This window comes from Calliopsis andreniformis, chromosome 9 (genome assembly GCF_051401765.1).
Source record: "Calliopsis andreniformis isolate RMS-2024a chromosome 9, iyCalAndr_principal, whole genome shotgun sequence".
Lineage (NCBI taxonomy): Eukaryota > Metazoa > Arthropoda > Insecta > Hymenoptera > Andrenidae > Calliopsis > Calliopsis andreniformis.
In genome coordinates this window covers 7,610,170-7,624,300 of record NC_135070.1, presented here as the reverse complement: position 1 = coordinate 7,624,300, position 14,131 = coordinate 7,610,170, and the positions used below count along the sequence as shown (strand labels likewise).

Sequence of the window (14,131 nt, the reverse complement as noted above, 5' to 3'; positions counted from 1 at the left end):
ATTAAATAGCTTATTTACTGGCAGTGATACAATTTATTTGTTTCGCACACATAAGGATGCCCTATATACGTTCGATTATAAAATATCTGAATTTTTATTCGATTTTATACACATAATGTAAACTACTTCCTATGGGTATTTGTATAAACACATTATACAATATGTACAATACGTAGTAAAAAGATCTTGCATCATTAAGCTTAAACATTCGTTTCGAAATGTACTACAATTGTAGTATTTTTATTGGTATATGTATTACAAATTTCAAAAGTTAGATATTAAAAGTTTTCCTTAGTCAATATTGTGCGTACCTAAATATAGGTACCTCTCCGAAATTAGTTACCCTAAAGATTCAATTGTCAAATGATCCATCCAGTGGTTCTTTGTATTGATACTCCAATTATGAAAAAGCGATATAAATTTGTGCGAGATGACGTCGAATATTTTCTTCCAAAGAATTGTTTTCACATACTAGAGAAGTATGACTGATAAAACATTCCCATAGCAGTAGTTGCAAATAGCGAAAAACAACTCCACCATGTTGCTAAACCTAGTAAACCTCTGTACACGTCTGTGGTAAATATCTGTTGAATAAGAAAAACGGTGAAGAAATCATTGTACAAATGATCTATAATCTTTTATAAATTTCATAAAGGATTATATAAGAAAGAATATATTAAGTAATATTACCTGTTTTAAGGAACCTAGTGCAAGTTGAAAATCTTGAGCTGTTTGCACAACAGTCCTTTCATTGTCACTTTTATTTGTTACACTTGATACAAATTTAGGCGACTCATCTACTGAACATTCTTCAACTGCTGTTCCTTTTATAAGACCTTCCCATGTATAACCACCTAAAAACATATTCTCGTATTTGTATGCATGAACAGAATGGCATGTACAATTATGTAATTAAAAATCGTATTACCTAATGTTTTATACATGAATGTGAAAAATAAACATATAATTATTGGTACAACAAATTGCAACGCAACAACACACAAATAATAGAACACTGCCGCAATCTGAAACAAATTGTACGCATAAATTACTATTTCTATTTTCAGTCAACAAATACAGTTTTTAAGCATACCTTTTTCTGTAAATCCACATTTGTAATTCTACCAGCTTCTTTCTTTTGATTCTCTATCCGTTGTACAGCTAAATTGAGATATGATTGCAAGTATATTGGCATCAATATAAGTTTTAACAAAACTGCAACAATAACTGCAATTAATCTCATGCTTTCGAAAGCTGAGGCTGTCATTCTGGAACAATAGTTTATAATGTATACAAATTCTCTATACGCGAATATTTTTTCAGGAAATTGGCTATATTTTGACTTACAGTGGTCCATTCATACCAGTGAATACTCGAACTGTGAGGTAATCTCTGCTTATGGGCTTAATCCATAAACTTATTAATAAAAGTGGAGAGGCATAACTAATATTAGCTATTAACAACAATAGCTTTCGGTCTTTGTAATGTCTGAAATATACCATATTTGGTAACATTCTATTAAGCTATTACTGTTTTTAAGACAAATTCAATATCTATACCTTAATGCATCCCAATGCATTTTTGACACTCTCAAGCCAGGGAAAGTAAATAAGGAACCTAATAAACCACACCACAAGGCAAGGAAGAATTTCACGACGATTTTTGATGCAGGTCCCCTACAATTAGTTTTGCATACTATTATAATAACATAGTTGTATTATAAATACATACAGAAAAATATAAAATAAGAGGGAAAAATGGATTATATACAATTGAATGCAATGACATAAGTTTCTACAGACTTACGTAGAAGAGAGCCCTTGATTGTCTAAAAACAAAGATGCACTGTGATTAAAGCTAGCATAAGCTTTATCCAATCCAATTTCAAGGTTCTTCTCATCAACTATAAGAATCATCATAGCAATTAGAAGATAAGCAAATCCAGTCACAATGCATGTAGACCTTTCACCTATGCTTTCTTCTCCCTTGAAATATTCTATCCAAAGGGACAGCAACACTTTACTAGCCAATAATTAAGGAATTCAAATACAAAATGTAAGACTCATCAATGAAAAAAACATCCACTGAATGTATATAATAATTAAAAGGATACAATGCAAAACCCAAAACTAATGAGCACCAGAGCATACTGAGATTAATCTCATCTTTTATCGGATATAAGCAGTTATATATCTGTGTGATGGGAAAAATGTATGAGTATAATACAGATGGATATGTAAAAGAAATTTTTCTGCTTACTTAATCAAAGCATTACAAACCTCTGTTAGGACATAAACTGCACCAGCATAAACAGAAAAGTCCAACAACCATTGATACTCTGTATAATATTTTAAATGCACTACGTCCATTGTAGTTATCTTAGCACTATCAAGCGTAATATCCAAATTTCTAGGAACATGAAACACGTCTCCAACCTTTCCATTTTCTATATGCTTGCCTTTCTTGGGTTTTTCTTTAGGCACACCCGCAAGAATTCTAAGTTGTTGATCAGTTGGATACAAGTATCGTGTCAACCTGTTAATTCATGACTAACATTACTAGCGAATTTTTATATAATTGGTTCAATTATTGTTACTAATCTAGCAAATACCCAGTAGAACATAAGATCCATCTTGCCAGGGAAAAGTGAGGAGTTAATTTTTGAATGACACTGACCATAATGAGAGTAATGACCAATTGTGCTCCTAGGAGAGCCTGAAACAAGAATGTGGAGTAAAAGATTAAAGTTTCTTGTGTAATTGTTAAATGGTACACAGATTAATGTATGATAATATTACCATGGTGAAAATTCGTTAACGAATTGAAGAAATAAAGTGGATTCACCGGTCTCACGAAAATCTATGTTTCATTACGAGACTGGGATTTTCTCGCTGAACTATCAATTAATGCTGAAAGACACAGCAATTAATTATCTTACATTTAACGTTGGTAATGTGTGTTCGACCATTTTAAATGGCACACAATCGAATAGCTGGTTTTATAAATAGTTGTTACCCCGCGAAACCGAAAGCATCGTAACCCTTTGCATGGGATATGAGGTTATTTCCAGTTATTCCTGCCCTATGTGTAGTATAAATCGGTGCAAAAATATCGTACCCTACTACCACAAGTGCATCACGAATCTGACCAATTGCACGCAGCCTGAAATGCACACAGCCAATCATACATTTCGTCCAAGCAATCTTATTGGTCAAATTGTGATAATGCCGAGTAGTAACGAATACTTTTTTTTTATATTAACCGCATGCACCAAAACGATTCATTTGCAGCAAGTATTACGTCATTCAACGTCAGAGGGCTACCAAGAGCAGCTGATTCTCGTGAGATCCGTAATGACATCACTTGGAAAGGGGAAGATGCTCTTATGTTTCAGATTAGTCAAGTTACTGGAATTCAAACTATTCGAAGTTAAGTAACTTCAGACCACCACTAATGATGAGATCTTGTCATTTCGGTTTCTTTATCGGGTCCTGTTCTTGCGTCAATTAAGCGTCTAGGAGAAAGAAATATCTTTCTGTCCTTTAAGCACAATTACCTGTAGCTGATAGTTGCTATGCAAGAAAAATTTGAATGTGCACTTGCAAATTTTTCTTTTTTTTTGTTCACAGATAGTTCTTCTTGCTCCCAATGCATAATTTGTATATCGATAATTTTTTTTACCTTGTGTTTTAAAGTGGTATAAGTTCCTTGAGGATTAGCAACGACTGTATATTATATCTTAGATTATTTTGGACATTAATTTATCTATACTCTTTCGTAGAAATTCCTTTAAACCCTTTCGCTGCTTAATAAAATTTTGGAATATGCTTAGAAAATGTTTCATTTTTTTATTATTCAAGTTAACTACATTTATTATAACAATAGGAATAGGAGTAGGTCCACAAAATCGGAGGAGTTAATAGTGGTTTAATTTTAACGAAATTTAGGCAATGGAGTAATACACGCTCCACTGTAATTATTAAGGTAGAGTTAGAACAAATATGTACCGATTTCTTGTATAATATGTATCAATAAGTGATTTGCTCTCGAAAGCAACTCGCGATAATTGTATTTTTCGGTAGTATGTTAGTCCCATAAGTATTGGACACACTCGAACAATGTATAGATAAATGTTCCAATAGCTGACCATGTCTCGATACCTGAATACTAACGCTAATTTTATTTAATTTAAAGGTAAAATTCTAATGTGCCTAATTAAAAATAAAAAATAGTGCCATAAAATAGTATGTGTTCTACATACAAATATATGTTGTGCCTTACATGTGTGATACGTCTATCACAGAGAACTTGTTGAGTTCCATTTAAACAGATGATTGCATTTTTATGAAATCACAATAACCGTGTGAGATAGGATTCTGTAATACTTATTATGTCTACTATGAAACAGTCAGTAAACTTAATATGTTTCAACACGTTAGGTACCATGGCAGAACTTCAACTTCTTAATAGCACTACAAAAACTATTTACGAAACGGGATAATCGTGTTCAATAATGGAAAATTAACGACTGTATTAAGTTACCGATGCCGTTAACATTTTATTTTCTCATTATATTTCAATTTTATTTAATGAAAGTTCCACTGACGATACATATCGTGAGCCACCAATGGCTCAGGCAGCACTCCATCATGTTAAAACATTCCTTTTTAACGCTTCTTAAGTAATTGCAATTCCTGTTTAAGTTTTTTTTAGAAGAAATAAGGATGAACAATTCGATGTCAACATTGTATTGTATAGCATTGCGTATTTCTCTGCAAATCGTCAATAAAAGCCTGGGTTATATAAATAACTAACTGGTTGTTGTTGCTCGCTCGCTCGCTCGCTCGCGGGGTTGTAATTTTATTCTCCTCTATTATACAAAAACTTAATTAGAATGTATTGTACATAAAAACCTTCCGTAAAAAATTCTCTAAATGACAGTGAAAACCGTATCAAAATCAATTGCGTGGTTTAGAAGAAGTAAGCGGAAAAACAGACAGACGCGGATAACGACTTTGTTTTATACTATGTAGAGATTACAGATACCCGCAGCGTATTCAAACAAAAGGAAAAATAGATAATTATAATTAGAGCGAAAGTAGTTCTACCGCGATAAAAGGAACTAAAAGCTAAGGGCTGTGAAGCAATAATTAAAGTTTCTACAGGTGATTGACCGCGATGAATCTGTCGCTTTTTCAGACGTCTGGTTAATCGAGAAACTCAAAATTGATGCCAATCGAATGACTAATTCTGTGGTCAGGTGGCAAAACCTGATACGTCACTTTTTTTCAAAATCAAGATATGTACTCTTTGAATTAAGGCGATAATTTATGAAATGTGGGTTTACTTATTGGTTTACCTAATTTTAAAATCGTTATACTGAAAAATTAGAAAATTATGGAATACTAGGTTCTGCCATCTGACTACAGAATTTTAAATATTTTTGAAAGAAATAATATTCATCTTGGACTCCATGTCAAATAAATTATTTCAATATACCACGACGAATTTTCAGTCTAATATATTCTATTGACATCATTGTACCAACACTAAGTTACTGAAATCATACATTATTAATCCTACGCACACGGCTTCAGGATCTGATGTGATCTCCCATCGCGGAATTCCCATTCAGTTGGTTACGTAATACCACAATTATATTCAGTCGATATTTCTCTGAATTTGCAATTATAATTGCAAAATTTACTAATTATGTCGTTACTGGGATATCGTAAATTAATTGAACGTAAATTGAAAGAGAAAGATGACTTCAAACTCAGTCTTGGACTCATCGATAGACGCAAGTGTAATTAATTATTGTTCCTCGGAGTATCGATAAATTGATCCAATTTTTCTTCCACAAAAGATACTATTATCTGTACATTCAACGTGATAGCACATTTTATAACTGTTATTCTGTAACGGTATTTTCTTTTCTTCAGTTGAAAATGCATTACGCATATTTGGGATGTATTACGAAAAAAAAAACGCAAAGAAAGAAAAACGCATCGTGTATTTGGTAGAATGACGAGAGCTCCGAGGAGGAAGAGTCGATATAAAAACAACAGACTCATCGGTACACGCAATCAAATGCCGACAAGTGTTTGGCGAGTGTGGACAACGTGAGAGATCTGTGAGTGCCGCGTATGTATACACGCGCATTTTTCCCAATTTTGTCTTCTTTTTTTGGTTTCGTTCCATAAATGTAAAAACAATTTAAATTTAGCGTGAAATATTAAATTAGTTTTGATCAACTGCTTCATTATAAATAATTAATTCTATAAACTTGAAATGTTTGTTGTTCCATCATTTGTATTCAGTGCACAATGCAGTGCGTATATATAGTTATACACAGGTGACGAGTCCTGCCGAAAATTCTGCAAATACTGCGCCGAATGTTGTACATACAGAATCATCAAATAACTTTCAACGCTATTAAATTTCTTTATTTTTATGTTTCTTAGAAAATAGTGTTTATATCTAAACAAGTCAGAAAAATAATTCAATTTAGTGTTACAGAAAATTTAATTTAGTGTTATACAGAATAGTGTTGTACAGAGTGTTGCAGGTTTTAAGGAGCGTATTATCATGGTGTTACACTTACAATTAGACACGTGTGAGATATAATTAAATTTTTAGACTTGAAGGAACATCCGCAGTGTAATTATAACTCACTTAAGTCTGTGGTACTATAATTGCAAATTAATAAACAATAATAACACTTCATATCATTATGCGTTGAATACTAAGAATAACGCTGATTAAAAGTTTGACCTCGAATTACTTTGCGTCGTTATATAGGCCTAAGAAGTTATACAATTTTCAATGATACTTTATCAGTAATAGAAGAAAGGCGAAGGTCAGAGTCATCGGATCCATAACGTGATACCCACAGAATATCGAAATTAGGACAACATCGAAAAAGTCATACGTTCTTATAGTGCAATGTACAGAAAGCAAAAAGAATAGAGCCAGTCGGGGTAATTCTTCCAATATCGAAAAGTTGACACATCGATTTTACACTTGACGGTGGCGCATGACTAAGCTTCAAAGATCGCTCCATATAAGATCAACCTACGTTAAGTCGTTTAAATACAATTTCCTGAAACTCCTTTCGAAAACAATGCAATTCCAGATATACAGCTGATCGAAACCAAAAAAGACTTTTCATAAATTACCATAGTTTAGGCATTAGAGTAGCTCATGTTTTTTATTTACAGGATTAAGCAAACAAGAATGAGAATCATGTCGCCCATTTTTATGGTTTCTGTTATTTTGATCGCGTCGAGTAGCGTTTTCTGCATTGAAAATACTAGACCTAACTACATACAATGTGTGAGCAATTTAGAGTGTGATCCTGGTTACTGCTGTACCATTGGTATTTATTATATTGCATATATGTTTGAAACGTAAAATAACTCAAAAAACACAATTATAAATACTTTTCTACTTTTCTTGAAAAAGACTGTTTTGGAGTTGTGTCGCTTTTGCAATACATGTGTTTGTTGCTTTATGAAAGGAGAGATTAATTGTTTCGTAATTTTAGGGGCGATGAGATATAGTATCCCACAATGCCAGCCCTTGCAAAAGGAAGGAAATCCGTGCAGACCAGGCAGCGCTATTACCATCAACATGACTGCAATGTATCCTGACGGTGCTGAAGTATTATTAACCAATGTTCATTCTATTCTTTGTCCTTGCGCCGATGGATTAACGTGCGATCCAAATGAAATCATGTGTAAAAATGCGAAGGGAAAAAGCGATGCAAATCGTTTGTTCGATCAGGACAGCAAAGGAGATGATTAATATAAAATGAAATGAAAAATGAGAAAGGATTGACTTAAGAACGAAATTAATTTGCAATAAGCAGTCAAAAATTGGAGACTATGGAGAATTAGAAAATTATAGGAAACGTTTTAAAAGAACGTTTCACAGTCAATAATGGGAATTCAGAGCCAAAGAATTGAGTATTTTTAAGTTAAAATTTATTTATAAATACTATTCTCATTTTAACGTACCATTTTTATTCAGATATCTTGTATTGGGTTGTTCGGAAAGTAATCTCGTTAAAATTATAACTAACGACACTCTTGGAAAAACGAAATTACTTTCCAAACAACCCAATACATATTGATTTAATTTCGAAGAAATGAAAACGATCGTTTTGTAATAATAAAAATTTATTTTTGTATTCTTACACATATCGATGTTCTGGTGGTAACACGTTTTGTGTTAAAGACATAAGTGTCTTCAAAATTTATTCCATATATAAAAATCATGAAGGAAACAAGTCAACTTTCTACATTAATGGAATCGAATATGAATTCATTATGAAACAGTATATTTACACATTTATTGCGCGATATGATACATAATGGGCAATGATCTGTCCATTTAAGATGTAGATTTTATTAAACAAAATAAATACAAAATAAATAATTTATTGTAGAATTTTTATCAGACTCTGCTTTAACAGTTTGGTCCAAGATTTTCAGAGAAAGACAATTTCCATTACCAAATGATTGAACATAACTTCTTAATACTTCATACACTAATTCTATGTCTTAGTTTTCTTGAATTTCGTCCTGTTGATTCATTTCTGTTGCCATAACATCTGTAGCACTCTTTCCTGGTACATCCGGTTCTTCCTCTCCAGGTACATCATTAATTTCCACAGCTTCACCTTTGTTCACCATCGATTTCTGTATTTCTTTTTGTAAATGAACACAGGCTTGTTCAATTTCATAATTCTTTGACACTAATCCAACCCACTGTGCTTCCAATGCTCTCAATTTTTCTCCTCCTTGAGTTTGCATTGATTTCCTCTGCCAGTTGACCTCTTGAATCTTTTTCCTTAATGCTTGTAATTGTTTCTGAGCTTGGCTAACTAATTGTACTAATATTTCTAGGTAAGATTTCCATGCTTCACATCCATATTCCATCATCAATTCCAGATTGCAGATTCTATCAAACATTATATCAACATAAAGTAAATGAAGAAAAAGTTAAAAAGCATTGAACCTTTGTAAAGATTATATACCTAGTAGCTTGATGCTCCAATTGTGCACTACTATTCTCTACACTTTCATTCCATGCAGCAAGATCATTCATTTTGCCTGGTGGAGGTGGTGGTAATTCATAACGCTTCATACTCAGTACTTCCATAGGTAAACGATTTTGCATTCGCTCGAACTCATGTTTCATTACGTCCGTTTCAAAAGCTGTTATATTTAGAGGCGGTAAATGTTCTAAATAATTTTTTGTTGGACGATATCTACGTGTTTCTTCTTCGACCATTGCCAAAGCCTGGAATATAATTATGTCGAGTTTACTGACTTATTTACACTGTAAACATAAACAATATAACCTCAAAATATTTTAATGTGTGTCTTATTATAATGAAATTTTATATACCGCTTCTCTAACTCCCGGTTCATCGTAGCCCTGATCGATATACGGTAGTGCATCAACAATAACTTCCCCTGCCATTTAGGGAACACTTGATAATTCACGTTTTTTTAAATGAAAATCACTGTTTTCATTCAAAGATTTTTCAAATTCACGTAACATTTATCAAGGAACATATCATAGATAAATAATAATATTTTATAGATAAGTATCATCATCAGTTTTATTGGGAGCGTTTTGTGGCGCCACTAGTGACGTGTATTGGAAGTAAAGTTAGAGCGGGAAATTTCTGATCCATTTGACAGATTTTCAGTATTTTATTTTTAATTCGATGTCACAGAAAGTACGTGATCAAGTGATCGTGTCTCACAATTTTTTACAGTTATGCAATTATAGCGTGATTATAGCAAAATTAATTATTCGAGAGCGCAACACTAGCGCCTCACGTCATACAGATAGCGCAGTTTATCTTTACCCAAGAATTTTGCTGTGTAACTTCCAATCACAGCGCGTTATTGCCCCTATAACTGCATCATCATTAGCTTCCTACATTTTCTAAATTTTTTATTTATAATAATCAAATTTTATCCCAAAAGTGTTAATCAAGGTGAAGCTAATATTAACATTTAACGAATATTTAATTATTGAGTCATTACTCATTTATTTTTAATAATAGTCTAAAGAATAATTTTCTTCTGCATAACTGTGAATAGTAGCTTAAGAGCAGTCCGTTCTGAGCATGCGCGAGCCATGCTGTGGAGTTTCCGCTTGCGTTCTTCTTCCTTTACGACCAGGTAAGGCGTGTAAGCTGCCTGGTTAGTTTTGTGTCTGATGTGTGGAAAGTTGTAAAAAGGACGCGAGATGGTAAGAAATCATGCATTTTCTTTTAAATTTATTGTACTTTATCGCTTAATATCATTCCTCGATTGAAAGACTTCTTACTTCGCGAGAATTTCACTGTAAACTTGGAGTCTGACTGTCCACGGCATCGTCGACCACGTGTGACACCGTGTAATATACATAAACTTGCTTAGTTCAATCAACCAAGTACATTAGAATATTTATTGTAAATTTTTATACATTTTTATTTCATTTTATTATTGTACTTAATTAAGCAATGTTCAAATGCAACGAAATATTCATATTTAGTACACGATGCTCTCAACTTTTTTGTCCGCCATGTACCGTATCACTCGGTTTCGTCTCGAATGTAATCACAACATGTAATCGTCTAATTTTTTCTCTGTCTTACCTTTTTCTTCTTTTTGACAGTCGTTGTCAACGGCGCGAGCGCTCGTTACGGTATATACCGATAAAAATGAATCATCAGGAGATTCGATTTCCCTGCCTGCTGTGTTCAAGGCACCAATTCGGCCAGATGTTGTGAATTTTGTTCATCAACAAGTTTCGAAGAACAGCAGACAGCCCTACTGTGTATCCAAGGAGGCTGGTAAGTATTTAATTTGAAAATTAATCCTGCAAGGATGGAGCACCTTTAGCGATAGAAGCATTGTGCAAAAGGAAATAAAAATTATGTTGTTAGAAAATTGTGTTTTCCAAATTAAATAGTATATGTACTATTGGGAGCTCAGAAGATGACAATTGGGTCTGATTGGATTCCATGGAGAAACATGTAGAAATGCATTTTTGTTATTAGGCAAGTTGATCACAGCTATTATGATTACTTGTAACGAGCCAAGTATATCTCTTGCCTGCAATCGTAACAATCCTAACTGATGTTTTCTGAGTTCCCAACAAGACATAGTTTACAATTATTAGAAAATTACTTAAGAAATTTTCTTGAACAAAATCATAGCATGATGCATGCTAACTGGGAAGTCCTTTAGGTTTTGATAAAATTCTATAGAATAGGTCTTGGAAGATATGTGATGATACTCTACAGAATAATTTGCACCAATGTACATTTTTTATGGATAGTTAATTAAAGTATGCAACTAAAAGAGTTTCAAATAGAGACATACAAGAGTCCAAAAATGTTGGGTATCTATTGCTTGGAGCAAATTCAGTCAGATTCTCGAGAATATTGAGATTTTTAAGATTTTCGAAAAATCGAAGTTTTTATGTCTCGTCTACATTCTAACGACGATACTTCATCAAATCTCGAAATTCTAGGAGATTACATTGTAGGATTTCTTTGTAAGCTCATCCCTGAGAAATTAAGATATCTTGATAAAAAACCTCTATTACTTTCATTAGTTGTGTTTCTTTTCTCTTGTTTCTTGAAGAACTAATGGTCACATCATTAAATATAGGTTTGTTTTGTTAGGTCACCAAACTTCTGCTGAGTCATGGGGAACTGGACGTGCTGTGGCACGTATTCCTCGTGTACGAGGTGGTGGTACTCACCGTTCTGGTCAGGGTGCGTTTGGTAACATGTGTAGAGGTGGACGCATGTTTGGTCCAACGAAACCTTGGCGACGCTGGCACCGTAAAATTAATGTTAACCAAAAGAGATACGCTTTGGTTTCTGCTATTGCCGCGTCTGGTGTTCCAGCTCTTGTACAATCGAAAGGTAAATACTATTTAATAGAATAGATTAACTAATTTTATACTATAAGTTCCTTCGTCTATCATTCATGATGAATTGCTTTGGTCCGTGTTGCTGATTTTCCATTGATTATACAAATAGCGTTTTACTGAACATTTAAATTATTCACTTAATTGTGCTGTATTTTATGCAGATCAGTAGTCATATGGGTTGTTTTGTTTAGGTCACATGATCCAAGAAATTCCAGAAGTACCTCTAGTAGTGTCAGACAAAGTGCAAGAGTATAACAAAACTAAGCAAGCTGTTATCTTCTTGAGACGTCTTAAGGCGTGGAATGACATTCAAAAGGTTTGTGCCATTTCTTTAAATAAAATTGTTGATGCACCTTAAAATGTCCGCATTTTTATTGAAAAAAAATCAATTAAAATGCTCCAATCGGGTGCTAGATAAACTGGTTACTAGGCGTTCTTGACTAGCGAATTTTGTTGCTAGAATGGGGTATAGTTAACCAAACAATTAAACTCAGTATAAAGAACTTATGTTGCATACAAGAAAATAACGCGATTGTTCTGTTCATAGGTGTACAAGTCTCAACGCTTCCGCGCTGGTAAGGGTAAAATGCGTAATCGTAGACGTATTCAACGTCGAGGACCCTTGATTGTATATCATCAAGATCAGGTATGTAACTGATAAAAATGTATATTTTTTGTCTTTCAATTACACAAGATGATTCATTTTCCGTTTTTTTTTCCATGTCATTTTTAGGGTATTCGCAAAGCGTTCCGTAACATTCCCGGTGTTGATCTTATGAACATTAACAAAATGAACCTTCTAAAATTGGCACCTGGTGGTCACGTTGGACGATTTGTGATCTGGACAAAATCTGCTTTCGAGAAGCTGGATGCTCTTTACGGAACCTGGCGCAAGAAATCCAAACTTAAAACTGACTACAACTTGCCATTCCCCAAAATGGCCAATACAGATTTGTCGAGACTTCTGAAATCTGACGAAATCCGTAAAGTTTTGAGAGCACCAAGGTACGTTTATTCAGATACATTGCATAGGTTAGGAAATTCAAATATATTTTGTCATATTGCATTCATGATGAAACCTATTTGGTCCGTGTTACTGATTGACAGTGATAACAACTTTAATTTATATCTGACATAGTTTTAATTCATTTAAAATTATCCTTGTCTTATAATGTTTATATTAAAAGAAAATTCCTGTAATTGCAGGAAGAAGGTTGTCCGCAAGGTAAAGAAATCGAACCCATTGACCAACACTCGCGCCATGTTGCGTTTGAACCCGTATGCTGCTGTTCTGAAACGAGCAGCCATTTTGACGGCAAGAAAACGCCAGTTGGAGAAGGATCTTGTTTTGGCTGAGAAGCGTGGAGTAAGTTTACCCTTCAGTATTAACCTTTAATTGTTGTCGCGGAGTCTGATACACTCCACATAATATATTTTTATTATTGCTCTTATTTAATTATGAAAAGTTTTATAATGCAAGTTGGGGAATAAGATAGAGTACCCAATTTCCGGATACTGAATTAGTTTTTTCTTTTTTTTTAAATTTGGAAAGAAATATAAAGTAACTTAGTTATTATATTTTTTAAAATAAAATTTGAATTTTTCTTTACGCGTGTACATAGCTTATTTCTACATTTCAATTAACACACTATCAATTTTATAATTATTTAATGTTAATAGATTTTAATCAAAGTCTTCATATCCTAAAATTGGGTGTTCGTAGTTGAGAATTAAATAATACTAGCCGAACTTCCGAAGAATATATATATATATAATGCAACTCTTTCTGTACATAGATCACGCTGCCAAAGAACTCACCGGCTTTGAGGTATAAGTTGATGCAGGAGAGGCGTAGGAAACAGATTTTAGCTGCGAAGGCAGCTAAACCAAAAAAGGCAGAGTCTGCGGAGAAGAAGGCACCCAAAAAGCCTGTACCTAAGACCACAAAAGTAACGAAAACAACCAAGAAAGCTGAGAAACCAGCAAAACCCGCGGAACCCAAAACCACAGAATCCAAACCCGCACCTGCCAAGAAGTAAAAACTTTTTATCTACAATTCGCTGTTGACCCAGGAACTTTATTTGACTTGAATAAAAGATGGGAAGGCAACCATAGGAGAGTGGTCTTGTAATTAATCTACATTACCTACGACGTGAAATTTCTATACAAATACTTTGTTGTA

General features: G+C 33.6%; 4 protein-coding genes and 1 non-coding gene across 6 annotated transcripts; 3 read left to right on the top strand and 2 right to left on the bottom strand.

Annotated features, from left to right (window-relative positions):
- Nucleotides 1-19: 19 nt before the first annotated feature.
- Nucleotides 20-3,134, bottom strand: Emei (transmembrane protein 161-like emei). Of its 2 annotated transcripts, XM_076384467.1 has the most exons (12): nucleotides 3,016-3,134; nucleotides 2,799-2,909; nucleotides 2,612-2,715; nucleotides 2,280-2,535; nucleotides 2,114-2,193; nucleotides 1,807-2,022; nucleotides 1,560-1,676; nucleotides 1,348-1,488; nucleotides 1,094-1,268; nucleotides 929-1,025; nucleotides 691-854; nucleotides 20-584 (listed from the first exon to the last, which is right to left on the bottom strand). In XM_076384467.1, exons 2-12 carry the CDS (start codon nucleotides 2,799-2,801, stop codon nucleotides 465-467), a joined length of 1,473 nt encoding a protein of 490 aa, XP_076240582.1. In that variant the 5' UTR covers nucleotides 2,802-2,909; nucleotides 3,016-3,134; the 3' UTR covers nucleotides 20-464. The 2 variants fall into 2 exon arrangements, with proteins under 2 accessions (XP_076240582.1, XP_076240581.1); XM_076384466.1 differs by having other exon boundaries at nucleotides 2,799-3,079.
- Nucleotides 3,135-6,108: 2,974 nt separating this feature from the next.
- Nucleotides 6,109-8,441, top strand: LOC143182928 (astakine). Its single transcript, XM_076384254.1, has 3 exons — nucleotides 6,109-6,144; nucleotides 7,221-7,378; nucleotides 7,547-8,441. Exons 2-3 carry the CDS (start codon nucleotides 7,237-7,239, stop codon nucleotides 7,804-7,806), a joined length of 402 nt encoding a protein of 133 aa, XP_076240369.1. The 5' UTR covers nucleotides 6,109-6,144; nucleotides 7,221-7,236; the 3' UTR covers nucleotides 7,807-8,441.
- Bcas2 (BCAS2 pre-mRNA processing factor) lies at nucleotides 8,426-9,555 on the bottom strand. The gene is made up of 3 exons (XM_076384253.1): nucleotides 9,415-9,555; nucleotides 9,041-9,306; nucleotides 8,426-8,964 (listed from the first exon to the last, which is right to left on the bottom strand). Exons 1-3 carry the CDS (start codon nucleotides 9,487-9,489, stop codon nucleotides 8,565-8,567), a joined length of 741 nt encoding a protein of 246 aa, XP_076240368.1. The 5' UTR covers nucleotides 9,490-9,555; the 3' UTR covers nucleotides 8,426-8,564.
- Nucleotides 9,556-10,169: 614 nt separating this feature from the next.
- Nucleotides 10,170-14,063, top strand: Rpl4 (ribosomal protein L4). The gene is made up of 8 exons (XM_076385757.1): nucleotides 10,170-10,272; nucleotides 10,681-10,858; nucleotides 11,696-11,941; nucleotides 12,141-12,265; nucleotides 12,497-12,595; nucleotides 12,683-12,954; nucleotides 13,156-13,315; nucleotides 13,746-14,063. The coding sequence occupies exons 1-8, from the start codon at nucleotides 10,270-10,272 to the stop codon at nucleotides 13,986-13,988; spliced, it is 1,326 nt and encodes a 441-aa protein (XP_076241872.1). The 5' UTR covers nucleotides 10,170-10,269; the 3' UTR covers nucleotides 13,989-14,063.
- On the top strand, nucleotides 12,003-12,074 carry LOC143184222 (small nucleolar RNA U18). The gene has a single exon (XR_013002742.1). It is a non-coding gene; the product is annotated as a small nucleolar RNA U18 (small nucleolar RNA).
- Nucleotides 14,064-14,131: the final 68 nt, after the last annotated feature.

Bases quoted from the DNA above. Each gene is read 5' to 3' on its own strand.
- Bcas2 (XM_076384253.1), bottom strand. From the start codon at position 9,489: ATGGCAGGGGAAGTTATTGTTGATGCACTACCGTATATCGATCAGGGC. The intron at 9,307-9,414 runs GTATATAAAATT...ATTATATTCCAG, and splicing joins AACCGGGAGTTAGAGAAGCG to GCTTTGGCAATGGTCGAAGA. The intron at 8,965-9,040 runs GTATATAATCTT...AATGTTTGATAG, and splicing joins TTGGAGCATCAAGCTACTAG to AATCTGCAATCTGGAATTGA.
- Rpl4 (XM_076385757.1), top strand. The intron at 10,859-11,695 runs GTAAGTATTTAA...TTGTTTTGTTAG, and splicing joins CTGTGTATCCAAGGAGGCTG to GTCACCAAACTTCTGCTGAG. The intron at 12,955-13,155 runs GTACGTTTATTC...CTGTAATTGCAG, and splicing joins AAAGTTTTGAGAGCACCAAG to GAAGAAGGTTGTCCGCAAGG.
- LOC143182928 (XM_076384254.1), top strand. From the start codon at position 7,237: ATGAGAATCATGTCGCCCATTTTTATGGTTTCTGTTATTTTGATCGCG. The intron at 7,379-7,546 runs GTATTTATTATA...TCGTAATTTTAG, and splicing joins TGGTTACTGCTGTACCATTG to GGGCGATGAGATATAGTATC.
- Emei (XM_076384467.1), bottom strand. The intron at 2,194-2,279 runs GTTTGTAATGCT...CCCATCACACAG, and splicing joins CAGTTTATGTCCTAACAGAG to ATATATAACTGCTTATATCC. The intron at 855-928 runs GTAATACGATTT...ATATGTTTTTAG, and splicing joins ATTCATGTATAAAACATTAG to GTGGTTATACATGGGAAGGT.